Source organism: Salvelinus sp. IW2-2015, unplaced genomic scaffold, assembly GCF_002910315.2.
Source record: "Salvelinus sp. IW2-2015 unplaced genomic scaffold, ASM291031v2 Un_scaffold16593, whole genome shotgun sequence".
Classification (NCBI taxonomy): domain Eukaryota; kingdom Metazoa; phylum Chordata; class Actinopteri; order Salmoniformes; family Salmonidae; genus Salvelinus; species Salvelinus sp. IW2-2015.
The window spans coordinates 174,030-192,003 of record NW_019957663.1 but is presented as its reverse complement, the minus strand read 5'-3'; the positions used below and the strand labels follow the sequence as shown (position 1 = coordinate 192,003).

At 42.9% G+C, this 17,974-nt stretch overlaps 1 protein-coding gene across 1 annotated transcript in view; it reads right to left on the bottom strand.

The window, feature by feature from the left end:
- Positions 1-7,150, bottom strand: part of LOC111958965 (suppressor of tumorigenicity 14 protein homolog) — a 35,929-nt gene extending 28,779 nt beyond the window's left edge. The window contains exon 1 of the mRNA XM_024146878.2: positions 6,831-7,150. Coding sequence (XP_024002646.1) covers positions 6,831-6,857 — 27 coding nt within the window. The 5' untranslated portion in view covers positions 6,858-7,150. The remainder of the gene's footprint in view (positions 1-6,830) is intronic.
- Positions 7,151-17,974: the final 10,824 nt, after the last annotated feature.

Below are 17,974 nucleotides of genomic sequence, written 5' to 3'. Positions count from 1 at the left end.
ATGAGGCATTTATAAGTTATATTTTTCCAGAATCAATGGGTACACACTGAGTACACCCCCCCCCCCCCCCTGCAATTTAGCTAGCCGAAATAAATTACATCTTTACACAAATTCTGAGTGAAATAATTTATAATTATAAAACTCACTCACTGTTATAAGTCACCCATGCATACACCACAAGACATGCCAGCAGAGGTCTCTTCACAGTCCCCAAGTCCAGAACAGAATATGGAAGCACATAGTACTACATAGAACCATGACTGCTTGGAACTCTATTCAAAATCAAGTAACTTATGCAAGCTGTAAAATCAGATTTTTTTTTTAAACGGCTCAAAATGCACCTTATGGAACAATGGGGGCTGTGAAGAGACCTACACACACAGCCATAAATACACACAATAGCATACGCACTATGCTATGTTGTAGATATGTGGTAGTAGAGTAGCGGCCTGAGGGCACACACTTAATGTGTATCTGTTGTGAAATTTTATGTCATGTTTATTTTTATTGCATAAAACTGCCTTAATTTGGCTGGACCCCAGGAAGAGAAGCTGCTGCCATAATAAATACAAATACTCAAGAGGATTCACACAGGAAATCCTAAAATGGTAACTGAGGAAATTACAAAGCACACATCATGACTATGACACCATTCCCCGATACTAAGGTGGATAACATATAGTGCCTTCAGAAAGTATTCCTACTCCTTGACTTATTCCAAATTGTGTTGTGTTACAGCCTGAATTCAAAATGGATTACATTTATTCAAAATTGATTAAATACCCCATAATGACAAGGTGAAAACATGTTTTTGGAAATTTTTGCAAATATATGTAAAATGAAATATATAAATATCTAATGTCAGCTGCCACAGTAGATGGAACTTGCCGCCAGAGTTCAAATATTTCAACTTTGCTGTAGCTTCGTTTTCTACCGGATGTTGATTTACCCATCTACCGATAGCTGCCCTTCTTTGCGAGGCATTGGAAAACCTCCCTGGTTTTTGTGTTTGAAATTCACTGCTTGACTGAGGGACCTTACAAATTATTGTATGTGTGGGGTACYGAGATGAGGTAGTCATTCAAAATTCATGATAAACACTATTATGGCATAAAGTGTGAGTCCATGCAACTTAATTGTTAAGCAAATTTTTACTCCTGGACTTATTAGGCTTGTCATAACTAAGGGTTTGAATAGTTGACTCAAGATATTCATCTTTAATTCATTTGTAAAAATGTCTAAAAACATAATTAAACTTTGGCATTATGGGGTATTGTGCGTAGGCCAGTGACAGAAAATCTCAATTTAATACATTTTAAATTCAGGCTGTAACACAAAATGTGGAAAAGTCAAGGGGTGTGAATACTTTCTGAAGGCACTGTATGTCCGATCCATGGGTCATCTATGGTTGCCATAAAGAACCATTCCACAAAGAAAACTTTGAGGCTGAGAAAATAGAATATGATAGTGAGGAAACTTTATACACCTAACAAGTGACAGCCCCACATGTCTCAGCTTTCACATGACGAGCAACAAAGTAATAAAAATATACATATACAGTACCAGTCAAAAGTTGACACCTACTCATTCCAGGGTTTAACTTTATTTGTTAACATTTTCTACATTTTAGAATACTATTGAAAAACTATGAAATAACACATATGGAATCACGTAGTAACCAAAAGTGTTAAATCTAAATCTATTTTATATTTGAGATTCTTCAAAGTAGCCACCCTTTGCCTTGATGACAGCTTTGCACACTCTTGGCATTCTCTCAACAAGCTTCATGAGGTAGTCACCTGGAAAGCATTTCCATTAATGGGTGTGTATTGTTAAAAGTTAATTTGTGGAATTTCTTTTGAGCCAGTTAGGGTAGTGATAAATAAGGTAGGGTGGTATACAGAAGACAGCCCTATTTGGTAAAAGACCAAGTCCATATCATGGCAAGAATAGATCAAAAAAGCAAAGAGAAACAACAGTCCTTCATTACTTTAAGACATGAAGGTCAGTCAATGCGGAGAATTTCAAGAACTTTGAACGTTTATTCAAGTGCAGTCGCAAAAACCATCAGGCGCTATGATGAAACTGGCTCTCATGAGGACCACCACAGGAAAGGAAGACCCAGAGTTACCTCTGCTGCAGAGGATAAGTTCATTAGAGTTGACAGCCTCAGAAATGAAAGCCCAAATAAATGCTTCACAGAGTTCATGTAACAGACATCAACAGTTCAGAGGAGTCTGTGTGAAATCAGGCATTCATGGTCAAATTGCTGCAAATAAACCACTACTAAAGGACACCAATAAGAAGAAGAGACTTGCTTGGGCCAAGAAACACYAGCAATGGACATTAGAGCGGTGGAAATCTGTCCTTTGGTCTGGAGTACAAATTGGAGATTTTTGGTTCCAACCACTGTCTCTTTGTGAGACGCAGAGTAGGTGAACGGATGATCTCTGCATGTGTAGTTCCCACTGTWACGCATGGAGGAGGTGGTGTGGGAGTGCTTTGCTGGTGACACTGCCAGTGATTTATTTAGAATTCAAGGCACACTTAACCAGCATGTCTACCACAGAGTATTCCGCATTCATACACCATGCCATCTGGTTTGAGCTTAGTGGAACTATCATTTGTTTTCAACAGGACAACAACCCAACACACCTCCAAGCTGTGTATGGGCTATTTGACCAATAAGGAGAGTGATGGAGTGCTGCATCAGGTGAACTGGCCTCCACAATCAGCCGACCTCAACCCAATTGAGAAGGTTTGGGATGAGTTGGACCGCAGAGTGAAGGAAAAGCAGCCAACAAGAGCTCAGCATATGTGGGAACTCCAAGACTTTTGGAAAAGCATTCCAGGTTAAGCTGGTTGAGAGAATGCCAAGCATGAGCAAAGCTGTCATCAAGGCAACGGGTGGCTACTTAGAAGAATCTCAAATATAAAATACATTATATTTAACACTTTTTTTGGTTACTACACGACTCTATAGTTGTTATTTCATAGTTCTAATGTCTTCACTATTATTCTACAATGTAGAAAACAGTAAAAATAAAGAAAAACCCTGGAATGAGTATGTGTGTCCAAAAACTTTTGACTGGTACTCTATGTATGCATGCATGCATGCATGCATGTATGTATGTATGTATGTATGTATGTATGTATGTATACACACACAAATAAATAAAAATACAGTATGTGGCCAGGGCAGGGAGCTAAGGAGAAGTACAGAAAAGTAGGGCTAGGAATTTCCCGGGGCCTCACAATACGATATCACGATACAAAGGTGCCAATACTATATTTATTGCGAATCTATATGTATTGCAATTTGATACTGTGATTTTATTACAATTTGATACTGTGATTTTATTGCGATTCGATGTTCCAAACATATTGCTCAACATGTGTCTGCTGCAGAAGGAAAATAGAGAGCCATGAGAACGAGTCTTGATCAGTAGTGGAAATAAAAGTTCTGAATTGGCTCCCTTTTTGAAAAGATGGGGAACAAGCTATGAAGGAAAAATACTGGAGTTTTGGTGCAGGTAAAGCCAACAAGCYCAAAAATAATATTGCAATATCATCAAAAACAAAATCCAAATATGTAACTGTATGGATTTTTCCCCCCATCACTACAGAAAAGGGGATCTGCTTTCCAGCAATCCTGACCCATACAAATTACCTATACAAATGAATTTGTTTGCACAAGCATCTATTTCTTCTACATCTTTCCACTAGTGACACTTTACTTGCAAAAAAATGTATATATTTCAAAACATTAGCAGTGAGTGAAATAGTTTTTGAAGAGCTAGAAATTTAAATCACCACAATATACCTACATAAGATACACCATCTCTAACCAGTAATGACCATTGTAATGACTGTAGTGCTGCTCGTCTTGGGTTCAGGGCTGTGAGAAACAACTAATACCACACTTAAAAATATATGACCTATATATAAAAAAAAAAGTATGTGGACACCGCTTTAAACATTTGGATGAAATATCCATATCCACACACTGCTGACAGGTGTATTAAAATGAGCACACGGTCATGCAATCTCCATAGACAAACATTGGCAGTAGAATGGCCTTACTGAAGAGCTCAATGACTTTCAACGTGGCACCGTCATAGGATGCCACCTTTCCAACAAGTCAGTTGGTCAAATTTCTGCCCTGCTAGAGCTGCCCCGGTCAACTGTAAGTCCTGTTATTGTGAAGTGGAAACATCTAGGAGCAGCAACGGCTCAGTCACCGAAGTGGTAGGCCACACAAGCTCACAGAATGGGACCGCTGAGTGGTGAAGCGAGTAGCGCGTAAAAAATCATCTGTCCTCGGTTGCACTCACTACCGAGTTCCAAACTGCATCTGGAAGCAATGTCAGCACAAGAACTGTTCGTCGGGAGCATCATGAAATGGGTTTCCATGGCCGAGCAGCTGCACATATGCCTAAGGTCACCATGCGCAATGCCAAGCGTCGGCTGGAGTGGTGTAAAGCTCACCTCCKTTGGACTTTGGAGCAGTGGAAACGAGTTTTCTGGAATGATAAATCACGCTTCGCCATCTGGCAGTCCGATGGACAAATCTGGGTTTGGTGGATGCCAGGAGAACGCTACCTGGCCAAATTTATAGTGCCAACTGTAAAGTTTGGTGGAGGAGGAACAATGGTCTGGTGCTCTTTTTCATGTTTCGTGCTAGGCTTCTTGGTTCCAGTGAAGGGAAATCAACGCTACAGCACACAATGACATTCTAGACGATTCTATGCTTCCAACTTTGTGGCAACAGTTTGGAGAAGGCTCTTTCCTGTTTCAGCATGACAATGCCACCTTGCACAAAGCAAGGTCCATAGAGAAATGGTTTGACGAGATCGGTGTGGAAGAACTTGACTGGCCTGCACAGAGTCCTGATCTCAACCTCATCGAACACTTTTGGGATGAATTGGCTGCGAGCCAGGCCTAATCGCCCAACATCAGTTCCCAACCTCACTAATGCTCTTGTGGCTGAATGGAAGTCAGTCCCCGCAGCATGTTCCYACATCTAGTGGAAAGTCTTCCCAGAGGAGTGGAGGCTGTTATAGCAGCATCCATATTAATGCCCATGATTGTGGAATGAGATGTTCGACAAGCAGGTGTCCACATACTTTTGGTTATGTAGTGAGCGTGTTCATCAGAGAACTGCTCTTAACGACACTTGTGTAAGCAAAGGAGCATTTTCTCTTAGACACATCTCATGAAAAGCTTCTGCATGTACTAACTTACTGTGTAACCTGGAAATATATCAATGACAACCAGGATATCTGTSTGGACATCTCCATGACCCAATTCCACAGACTATACCAGCTCTTCTATGTGTAGCTAATGTTTAACTATCACTTCAGTATTTGTTACAGGAAACCTAGAGACAGTCCAAGAACTATGACAATGCATACTGTACAAAGCAGGAAAACTAGGAGTACATTCCTGAGCATGAATTATCTGCACAAGGCAGCGCCTATCTCAACAGGACACTCAGGGAAAAGAGACTATATCATTCAGTATACCAGCAAGTACTCAGAATTATTGTTCCTTTCCCTTACAAATATGATATCCCTCATCTTGTCCCTAAAAAGTGCATGTTCTTTCAGGACTTCAACCTCCTGTTTGCTTTTATTTTTTGACTGAGCTCAAAACTATGTAGCATTTCACAACCCTCACTTTTTAATCAACATGACTATGCATGTGTATAAACATCAAAACCAACATTTAGAATAATATCAAAATGCAGTGTGAGGAAYAGGTTTTCCATAGAGGAACCTACCTTCCCCCCCTCTCTAAACTCCTCTGTGCAGCGACTAACTTTCTTCTCAGTAGTCTTCCTCTGTGGGTGAGCAGCAGCGAGGCTGGAGGGGGATTGAGTCAGGACAAGTCTGGGATCCACAGGATATCAGAATACCTGGAAGTTGGGGCAGGCCAGCATTGTCTGGGCTGGGAGTGGGGACTCAATACTAGGTACTGTTACCAGGGGGCCGGGGCCTGCCCTTAGTACAGCAAGGACATGTAATTAGTTTGTGACCACTGAACACTGGAGGTATATGAAATCAATATGGCCGCCCTGACCAGTGAGGGAGATAGGGTACACAGAGCTGACATTAATTAGAGTGATGTGACTTAAACCATGAATGATTGGTTGATACATTTACACTTGTCATGTGTGTCTCTTATCAAAGTTTACACTGTCTTTAAATTAACATACGATGGAGAAATATCCAGACAGTCAAGATGGGGAGGGTCCCTGCTAACTTGGCTACAGGCGTTTCATTCATGTTATCCAGGGCTCATCTGGAAAACAGATGTAATTCTCAATGTGACTTCCCTGGTTAAATAAAGGATATCTTAAAATAACAAATCCTATCGTGTGTTCCTTCCTCCAACACAATTTTTCCTTAAGTCATCAAAAAGACATCGCATTCAAAACTAATTATCTAACTTGAATTATTTATTTAAAATTAATTATGCCCATCCATCCTCAAATTTTATGATAATGAATAATTACCCACCATAAAAAGTTAACTATACAAGTTTAAAATTAGCTGGGATAACCTGAAGGCCAGTGATAAATCAACGTACTTCCTGGAAGTGTTCACTTGTGGTATGTTGTCACTGAAAGTCAATTGGTTTGCCTATATGGACTGAGTTTGACAGGTGGCCCTTATAGAAACCTTGGTGACTGGAATGAAACGTTATGTATGTCTGTAAAATAGATTTTCAAATTAAGTCGCTAACAATGCAAAAGTGACAACAGTGGTGCATGGCGGACTTGGTTACACCGTTGTTCCTAAATGTATCATTTGTATAACAAAACTTACCTCGTATTCAAATCGTGCGGAATTCATTTTCTTCAATTACTTAAGAGTTAAATCCAGTTGGTAGACAGTTCAATCAAACAAAACGATTTAGAAACACGGGACTCTATTCCTCCCTCCCGAGGCCCAAGACGTTTCAAGTCAACGCGGGAGGGAGATTAATGAAACGATGATCAAAAGTAGCAACTGTCCCATTGGTAAAATTCCTTCAATGACTCCTCTGGTTAAAAGTTGTGAAACCTTTGTGGTTGTCGTGGCTGAGGTGTTTGTTTCAGTCAACAATTGTTTCTTGAAACTGACCCTTTCCATCCACACCCACGACATTTAGCCACGCCCACACCTTTGTAAAGGTCCAGAACGCCAGGTGAGATTTGGGCCTGATGTTCAGGAAGTTGCGATTTTACAGAACATTTAAATTAGAAGTAGTTTGTGTAAACAGATGCGGTTCTGTTATATCAGCTCTACATGTAGGTAGGCTACATACATATATATCTTCTCGATATCAACGTTTCATAACAAATAGGTCTACATCACATTTTCATAACGCTGAGAAGAATATTGTGTCAAATTGAAAAATCGCTAATTGAGTATTGAAATGATTGAATACACTGATACCCCACACGTAGAGAACGAGACAATTATCTTACCTTGCGTGCCCCCTAGTGACCAAATACAGAATTTGGATTGGCATAGAATTTTTTTATCGTTCGTATAATGAATGACAGGTCCATTGCTATATGCTTTAACAGCGGTTGCCATCCAATGAATATTGTATTTCCGACACCTACTAGACTGGAGTATAACTCCCTTATACGTTGCAAAAAAATTATAATAATACAAATAAAAATAATACCCTATCATAACACTACACTCACTAAAAATAAATAAATACCATACTCCACTATTTAAATCTATTGTCCTACTTCAGGCCAACAGCCTGAAAGGATGGGACACCACCACTTAATACACCCTGTAACTCTTCTGACGTCAAATCTCGCACACCCTAATCGAACTTTCAGTTTCCTAGTTCCGACTAGCACGTGAACGCAGCCTGTTTCGGCACTGCTGTCACTGAATCCGTGACGCATATTATGAAACCGTTCAGGCAGTTCCATAGATAGACCAGTTTCCATCCATTGCCTGCACTTCCCATTCATATCCATTGGGTGTCTCCCTCCACCAAATCAAACCGCAGTTAATCTGAAAATGTTGGCGCTTTGAGGAAAGTCTATTGTACAATACAAGCTCGCAGATGGGCGTTGAGACAAAAAAGCTTCTTTTTTTCTCCACATATTAGCACGGGCTGCGATTGGAGAGAGCAAGTGCGCACGGACGCAGACGCAGGAGATATCGGAGGCAGTCACCGAACAGAATAGAGCTCTTCATAGTAACTGATGTAACTGTATTTGGGAATCAATTCAGAATATAAAGAGAAAACATTCCAATTGAGAAACGGAAGAAGGAGTGAAAATGGGACATTCAGTGTTACCCATATTGATGGTCGTATTGTCCCATTGCGTGTGGGGAAATGTCGAGGTAAGCACCAAGAGTATTATCTTTCATTGTAAATGTTTATCGATATCACTCATGTCATGAATAACAATTCGTATCCTTTTTGCTGACGCGCACCGTTATCTTGGACAGATTTAATTAGCAAGTGAATGCGCACACAGACTGTCAGATGATAGATTACACATCAACAAGAAGGAACGCTCAGTAACCTACCTACGCAGACTAAATGCTACTGTCTAATTAGCTAATTTGTTTTATTGAAATGCAGAAAATATCTGGAGACATTATGGTCATGCCAACCAAGTATTCAAGCCAATACATGCATTTTGTATTAGGATATTTTGTATGTCAGCCRCRCCCCCCCCCCCCCCCTGGTTTGAGAGAGAGAGACCATCTGGGACCTACCCTTGATAAACAAAGAGATAAATGTACTGAACGTCTTCATAGCCTGGGGTGGGGTCATTCTTTTTTGTCGGAAACTCAGTTTTTCTTTTGGTCTAATTGGAAAAAAATGAAGAATGCAACATCTCATATTTGTTTTTATCATATCAGTAGGCCATAGACTGGTATATGCTATTATAGGCCTGCAAGCCTTTATTAAAGAATGTACAATCAAGTGCTGTTTAAACATCACAGAGCCATGAATGTAATGGTGGCCTTATACCATCAGTATCCCAGGTAGGGGGGATGTAGAGGAGCCCCACTGACTGACTGCTTTGTCATGACACTGGTGCTAGGAATGCTGAATGAGAGAACACAGTAGGTCTTCCGGCTGCATATTTTTTATTTAACTACACAAGTCAGTTAAGAACACATTCTTATTTACAATGACGGCCTTGGAACAGTGGGTTAACTGCCTTGTTCAGGGGCAGAACGACAGCCCAGGGATTCGATCTAGAAACCTTTTGGTTACTGGCTCAACGCTCTAACCACTAGGCTACCTGCCGCCCCATACAGGGAGAGAGTAGCATCACACCTGCTATTTTAATGAAAATGTACAGTCTTCTCCAGGCTATGTCTTGAATCTGGGACTTGCATCGGATGCATAAGATTTATCTGCAATGGAGGCCTGTGCTTAAACCTTTTATTGCACCACTGTGAATCCAGGGGAAAGCGAGGAAGAAATTCTCTTGATTGTGAAATGTGGTGCTTTTCATCTTACATCCTTGTTTCTTTTTTTAATGAGAGCAAATTATCTTTCTGTAAGCCTACACCTTAGTCTCCTGCTTTAATATGGGGTCATATTTGATCTTGATCTTATTTGATCCGACTACATGTTGTATAGCAGGATGTAGAATGAACTAAGGCTGAGGCCTGAGCCACTACTAAGCTCCATCTTGTCACTGCACTGAATGAAATTTAAAAATGCAAATGGCTGTTCTCAGAGCCTGCTGAGCTGACCTATCTCCATCTCATGCTTCATATGTTGTAGATAAGAGTCTCTGACAGACAGACTGTTCTGGGGCCAGATCAATGTAATGACCAGGCAGCCATCAGTCACTCAGCCCTCCCACCATACCGCTATCACTGACAGCAGACTTTAATGAGCTCTACCACWGCATAGCACTGCACTCTCCAGACTATGACTCTTCCATTTCCCCCATGGATCACTAGAATAGACCAATTATTTTAGTTTCCCAACTCGAAATCATGACGTTTGAATTGTTAGTACCTTGCTGTGTTACTTGAATGGAGTAATTGCTTTTTTTCTTCTACTGTTTTACCTTTTTATAATAACAGCTCGTGTATCTCAAAGTGCTAACACTTAGACATATCATTTAACCTTGTCCACAGAGGATCAAATCACTCTCTTGGCTAATTGAGAAACCATAGCACATGTGCAGAATTTTCTCTCATCTGGCCGTTCTATGTAGAACACCTGTGAAGGTCTAGACTCCAGACTGATATATGACATCATGGGCCACCCACCACCGAGCTGTGCCAATGTGTCAGAGGTGACTTCCAGGGACCACTAGACCCAGACGCCTCCCCCCCGGAGGCCTTCAGCCCCACAACTAATGAGGGAGGCCAGGCTCCCTGTGGGGGRTCTGGAGTGGAGGGGAGGTATAAAAGGGCAGAGAGGTGGTGCTGGGTGGAAAGCAGGGGAGAGTGGGGCGTGAGCAGTGACTCATGGAGCCTCAGCTGGAGTTACAGTGCAGGTCAAGCTCACTTTCCACCTGGGAATATAAATCTGAGTTGTTCCCTCTCTTTGTTACTGTTGCATTGTAAGGGTGTAGGTAGACTAGAGGATGTTCTCTATGCTCTATGTTCCTCTGTAAGAACTAGCTCACATACATCATCTCACTCTATCTATCCATATACTGTCTACCAACGGTACATTATGCCCTTGGAAAGTATTATAAATCCCAATCTCCAGTCAGTAGAAAGCATGTAATCATCATAGTGTGGTGTGTAAGGATTCATTCTGAAGATGTTAAGAGGATTACCATGTGTATTTATTAACCATCGGCGCTGGTTGCTCACAGTGCGTTTTATTAGCCATAAACCTGTWCCTTTCATTGTGGAATTATTCCAGCCCTGTAAGAGCATTACTGGGATTACTGCTGTATGCTGAGGAACCATGCTTAGGTTTACACAAGGAGACCTGCAGATATGTGAAGGTTTACAGTCCAGATTACACTTTGAAGAGGCTGGCTTGCTGGTTTAACACCCTGGTATTAGCTGTGTTAAAGATGGTTCTTGAATTTTTGTTCGCCTTTTCCGTGGTAAAGGTTGAAATTGGGCAATTTTGCGTTGCGAATTGTTGTCTGTATAATGTAATGGCTTTAGGGTGCAGTACAAATGGTGTTTGTTTACACAGAACGAAATGTAAGAGAACGAAGGCATTAGAGAGTTTCAAAGCACAAGGGCAAAGTCAACATTTACCTATCTGAAACACAACCATAATGCAATGTGTTCTTCTGCTCTCTGTCCTTGTTCTCCATTTTGTTGCTATTCACATACTGTGTGTTCTTACTGTGTATTGTGTTAAAAGCAGGGACCAGTGCATTGTAGAATTTTTTATATTTTTTATTACTGTTTACTTCACATCAGTGTCCATGAAGCTGACACAGTAGCATGACACTCCTAGCATGATACTTTTACAGTTTATCTATACTGTCCTATGTGTCTTAACCTCAGCCACCTTGGATGCAATGACATGTGCCACTTGCAGTGCTGAGAGTATTTAGTTGATTGACAACCTAGCATAGATCTTGCCTGACGACTCAAACTGAATTCTTCATTTGCTACATACTTCAGTTTGAGACTGCAATCATTGAAGTCATTTGTGGTGACATCAAAATGAGGGGTGTTGTACAAAGCAATCAGCGATTGGATCATCTCTAACCAATCAGAGTACCAAAGGCAATGATGAATTTTCAAAACGTCGCTTTACCCACGTGTGTTTTGGCTCTGGCCCAACCCTGGATTGCTGATGGATTGGCCATTGAAAGGCTTTGAAGCCACCGGTCAGCCATATTGGCACTTCCCAGTAGGAGCAGTCCTCCATAGGAATTAATGGAATTCTACAGAATTTCAATAAAAATTTTCAAGGACAAAATTACATGTATTTCATTATTTTTTGTTGATGTAGTGTGGACAGTAACATCATTTGAAAAAAAATGGAATTTAAGGAATTTTTATACATTTTCATTTGAAATGTTTTATGTTTAGCTCACATAATCTAATTTAAAAGTATACATTAGGGTGTCTGCATCAAGGTGTCTGTAGACATTAATAAATGCATTTATATTGCTTCCAAAATATTTCTTTATAATGGTTGGGGAGTGCCAAGATGGAGGCACGGTGGTGTCAACACAGTGCCCCCTATCAGTCATATAGTGTGTGTGTATATATAAATCCTTGGGSCCAACCCATTGGTTTCTGGGACCAATCAGACTGTCTAGYAWGACCAATCAGACGATCTAGAACATTCTAGTGTTTGCATTCTAGAAATTGTAGGGGAGGTACTCCGATCCAGACTCATTGCAGAGAAGAAACTAATGTCTGTGGGCGTGGCATAGCGTTTAGCCGGAGCAGAGTTTTGGTAGCCAGGGAAGCAGAGGTCACCTTCCCTACAATAACACAGCGTGTGTCATGACTCCGACAGAAAATAACTGCTATAAAAAGATGACATTGATGATCTTAAACATTCTGTTTATAACAGCACTTCAGCCTCATGCTACTTCCACCTGCCTGAAAATGGAAAGATGGCAATGATGAAGATGAACGTTTCCTCAAAGACATGTTTTTTATCAAGCTGAAGTGTCAGAGTCAAGTGATGTATTAATGATGAGGAATGAGCAGGTTTTGTTATCTGCCAATGCATATATTTGAGTACAGTACAGGCCTCCCGAATGGTGCAGTGGTCTAAGTCACTGCATCGCAGTTGCTAGCTGTGCCACTAGAGATCCTGGATCGAGTCCAGGCTCTGTCGCGGCCGGGAGACCCATGGGGCGGCGCACAATTTGGCCCAGCATCGTCCGGGTTAGGGGAGAGTTTGGCCGGCAGGGATGTCCTTGTCCCATCACAAACTAGCGGCTCCTGTGGCGGGCCGGGCGCATGCACACTGACGCAGTCGCCAGGTGTACGGTGTTTCCTCTGACACATTGGTGCGCCTGGGTTCCTGATTAAGCGGGCATTGTGTCAAGAAGCAGTGCTGCTTGGTTGGGTCGTGTTTCGGAGGACGCATGGCTCTCGACCTTCGCCTCTCCCGAGTCTGTACGGGAGTTGCAGCGATGAGACAAGACTAACTACCAATTGGATACCACGAAAAAGGGGTAAAAGTAAAAAAAAATTATAACAAAAAAAAAAGAGTACAGTAAACCGCAAGCTTTGGGGGAAATGCACAGCTCTGTGTTTATCAAGATAAATTACTGCAGAGAAGGCCGCTGGAACCCAGGGAGACCAGAGAAGCTAATGGCCATTGGTAGATCCATGAAACACAGCTCTCCAGGTCACATATGCCCTCCAATTTATGAGGGCAGGAGAGAGGAAGGCGGAGAAAGATAGTGGGGTATGTTTAGAAGAGGAGGAGGAAGAAGATTAAACGGATACAGGGAGTTGCTAAATTGCTGCGCATGTTCCCCCTTCAGCATTTTCAGGCCTTGTGTTGGAAACACAGAAGCTCACCCCTCCACTCCCCCTGCCTGTGACTGCAGTGCTATGGATATGTAGAAACAGTTACAGGATACTAGCATCTCTCTCTTTCTCTCTCTGTGTCTGTCTGTATTTCTTTCTCGTTTAATTAATTTTCGAGGAAGGAGATAATGGTTTCATTAATGGTTTCCCTTGTGCTTTGCTCTGTCGTGTGCCTGTGCTTTAGGACATGAAATGTACCCATTTTATTGGATCCCATCTTTCCTCTCCTCTCTTTATTGTGCTCTTTCCAAGCGTTTGAAGTGATAAGCACATAACAAGGACCTGATCCAAAATCTTGCACAGTCAGTGTGAAATTAAACCCGGGCACAATGAAAGGAAAGGCATAAGATAAAAGAATTGCTGTAAATGTGCCTCAGCAATTAAGCCATTACCGGAGGTGACAGCTAAATGAAAAGATGTTACGTGGGCCATTTAATGAGCGGTCTGGGTTATTCGTGCCATGACAGACATTCAAGGAAGTGCATGGTATCACGAAGTACGAAAGGCCATCGGGAGTCTCATGCAAATTCAACAGCTAGGGAGAGTTGAGAGAGTGCATCACAAAGGGGAACTAAGATTCCCTAAAACTGTGTTGTGCATGTTTAGGAGTTAGGGGAGAGAGGGAGTGTGAGGCATATACAGTACATCCATAGCCACTCTGATCACGTCTGGCTCCAGTGCCTGCGTGCATGTCAGAACTTCTGGCAGGCTGGAGATATCACTCCAATCCAAGGTCCCCCATCCCAAAGGCTAGGCCTGGTAAGCCTAATTGGCTAAATTTCTGCTGTAAAAAGTTGAAGTGAAAGGGAGCTGTGGGTCTGGCTTGTCCCTGCCGAAGCCAGCAGGAGGTTTCAGAAGAGCCGCCCGCGAGACATCTGCAGTGTAGTGATAACATTTGTCCTCCGTGTTTGGGAGGAGAGAGAGAGCGTGTCCTCCATTAGTCAGAGAGAGTGGGGGAGGCTAGATAGAGGAGACAGTTTACTGAGAGAGAGCGGTGATATAGGCTTGGTGGGTAGGAGGGCAGTAGAGGGCACGTTGTTGGTGCTAAGAGAAACTCTAAACCCACAGGCTCTCTTGTGTCTGGAAAAGCAGAGATTCATCTCTGTCATGTACTGTATATGTATTCACAGGTGGCCCAGGGAAAGTGGAGGAAGGACACTGCCTGCAGGCCATAGCACTGAGCCTAGTCATTACCCATGCACACACATGCACACACATGCACACACATGCACACACATGCACACACATGCACACACATGCACACACATGCACACACATGCACACACATGCAAGAAGAGCCAGTGAAGAGGAGGGCGTGGCGGGGCTGGACTGCAACAGGACGTCTCCATAATGGCACTGGACGCATGGATAGCTTTGTGGAGGCTGGCCTGGCTGACAGGGAGTGGTGGGGAGGAGGCTGGCGTGGCTGACAGGGAGTGGTGGGGAGGAGGCTGGCCTGGCTGACAGGGAGTGGTGGGGAGGAGACTGGCCTGGCTGACAGGGAGTGGTGGGGAAGAGGCTGTCCTGGCTGACAGTGTAGTGGTGGGGAGGATTTCAGAGGGTCTGATGAGGCTGATCAGCAGTGCACTAACATTCCACACACACCGTTGGATGGATGGAGTGGATTCGCATAGAGGGAGATGTCTGGATCATTGTCAGTGCCCTGCTCTCTGCCATCTCTAGCAGCAGAGGATGCAGCTTGGCACAGCGGTAGCGAGGGCAAACCCAGCAGCTGGTGGCAGGGACTGAAGTGAGGTGGATGTGCAGTGGGCTAGCTAGCGGCTCATTTCTCCTCTATGCTCACATGAATACAAAAGGTGCAGTGGGTACACAATGCACCTCAATGACACACACACCTCCACACGCATTGACGGACAAACAGCCCAGACACACGCAGCGGTACACACAACACACACACTCACACTCACTGCTTTAAAAAGATGGCACGCTGCGGCAGCTGCAATCAATTATTGACGGCCTTGGAAAGGTCTGGGCTCTTGCTTGTTGGATTGGGACTGGCACTCTTGTCACGCACTCACACTCCTCCCAAGAACCCACCCCAACCCCATCCCTTCCCTCCCTCCGTCCTCCCTTCCAGCCCTCAGGTGGATCCTGACTGTACACCGACCTCTTCTCTTTCTACACGTACACTGTTGGCTCTTGAATATTCATTCCTCCACTCTCCGTGCTCTCTCCTCTCTCTCTCCTCCTGTCCTCTTCTCTTTTTCTCTCTACCTCTCTCCCCTCTACCCCTCTCCTCTATCTTTATCTCTGTTCTCTCTCTCAACACACAGACACTCTGTCTCCATCTCCCTTGTCGTCCATCATCACCAACCTCATCAGAACTGCTGCTCGCCTGAGTGTATATTTTTCATACCTCCGAGACAATATCCTCCACATACAGTATGTTCTCACAGCAGATATCGCTAACTGCACTCAATTGCCATGCACATATATTTTTACACCGACAAAGGAGTGAGTTAACAGATATGATCTTACTGATTTGCCATGAGTAATGTAGTACCAAGGATACATGGTTGTAACATTTTGTAGTGACCTTAGTACAACACCTAGCAACCTTGTCAAGAGGTCCAGACCTCTTCCAGGTAATGGCTAAATTGACAGACGTAGGGACCTGTGTTCGATATCAGCTAATGAAAAGTTTAGGTATTTTATCTGTGACAAGGACTCCGACAGAGACGGGTCAATATTTCATCCATCCCCAGTTCACCTGGTCAAGGCCACGCTCTTTCTGCTGCACACATCAGCCAATATTCACGCTAGTTCCATTAACAAATTGATATTTTGCATGAGTCCATTTCTGTCTGCAAAAAAAATACATTCATAAAGGACAAGAGGCTGAAATGGAGGTGGAGTTTCCAGGCCTGGACATAGAGGGTTCATTTTACAGTTCGTCTGAATGATTCAATCCGTTCTTCACCCCCATCTGACAGTCCTACATGATGGCCTGAGGAAATGAGATAATACTAATGTTTAATCTACTGAGGGACTGGAGCGCAGACAGACCAGCAGACTGTACCCTGCAGCACATTAATCTCACCAGAGTGGCACAGCTGAAATAGACACACATAGAGAGAGGACATGCAGTTACACTCCAGCAGGTATATTTCACTGGTCAGTCCATCAAGCCCAAGCCAGCGCTTATCTTTGGCCGCCCTCTCTCCAGTTCTCTGCTGCCAATGACTGGAACGAATTGCAAAAATAACTGAAGCTGGAGTCTTGCTCTAACTTTAAGCATCAGCTGTCAGAGCAGCTTACCGATCACTGTACCTGTCCACAGCCAATCTGTAAATAGCACACCAACATCATCCATTCTCATCCCATATTGTTATTTATCCTCTTGCTCTTTTGCACCCCAGTATCCTACTTGCACATCATCACCTGCCACATCTATCTCTCCAGTGTTAATGCTAAATTGTAATTATTTCACCTCTATGGCCTATTTATTGCCTTACCCCCTACTCTTCTACATTGCACACCTACTGTACATAGATTTTTCTATTGTGTTATTGACTGTTAGTTTGTTTATCCCATGTGTAACTCTGTTTTTGTTTGCGTCGCACTGCTTTGCTTTATCTTGGCCAGGTCGCAGTTGTAAATGAGAACTTGTTCTCAACTGGCCTAACTAGTTAAATAAAGGTGAAATAAAACACACACAGACCGGGCGGCAGTACAAGACATGACAGTTATCAGGCATTGTTTATAACATATTCCCGCCTGTTATCCGCATTGCCGCTATTTTTCGATCTTGCGTCACGACAAGATTGCCAGCCCTCAAACCATTTCTTTAACTGTGATTTAAAGAGGGGGGAATAGCAGGAAAGCAATAACACATGCAGTGTTCATATAAAGAGGAGCCCGAGCTGTGTCTGGGAGTGACAGGCTCCAGACAGATGACAGATTGAGTGGAGAGATGGTGTCAAGCGCTCTCACAGTGATCGTTGAAGCCCTACAGCATGTAACATGGTGATATGTTAGCCTTGTCTAAATTGCATAGCCTACTGGTTAAGGACTAGTGCATGTAGGGTTGTGTGGAGCCTTTATCTGAATTGTGTAGTGTACTAGATTTTGTATGGTTGACCTTTATGATATTATTATTGTGCTATTATCATGTGGGTGAAGTGTTAGGTCCACAACAGGGTAGTCACCTGCAGTCAGTTCATACATGGTGATAGGCGGTGGCAGTGTGTATTCCATGATAATGACTGTGTCAAGAGAATTGTACATGTCAAGGCTCTGGTGTTGAGTCATACAAGACTGTGTGTGTCATATCACAGCAGCTGTCAGTAGAACAGATTCAGACTTGAAGATCGAAGGCGAGGATGATACAAAAATAAGGAAAGAGAGGCAAGTCTGTTCTGAAGCAAGATGCGTCGTCATTCCACAGTGCCCCGAGGCAGTGGGAACAGAAGGGATGTTGACACAAGATAAGGGATTGGGTAATCTAATGGTTCATCAGGAGTGGCTCCTGA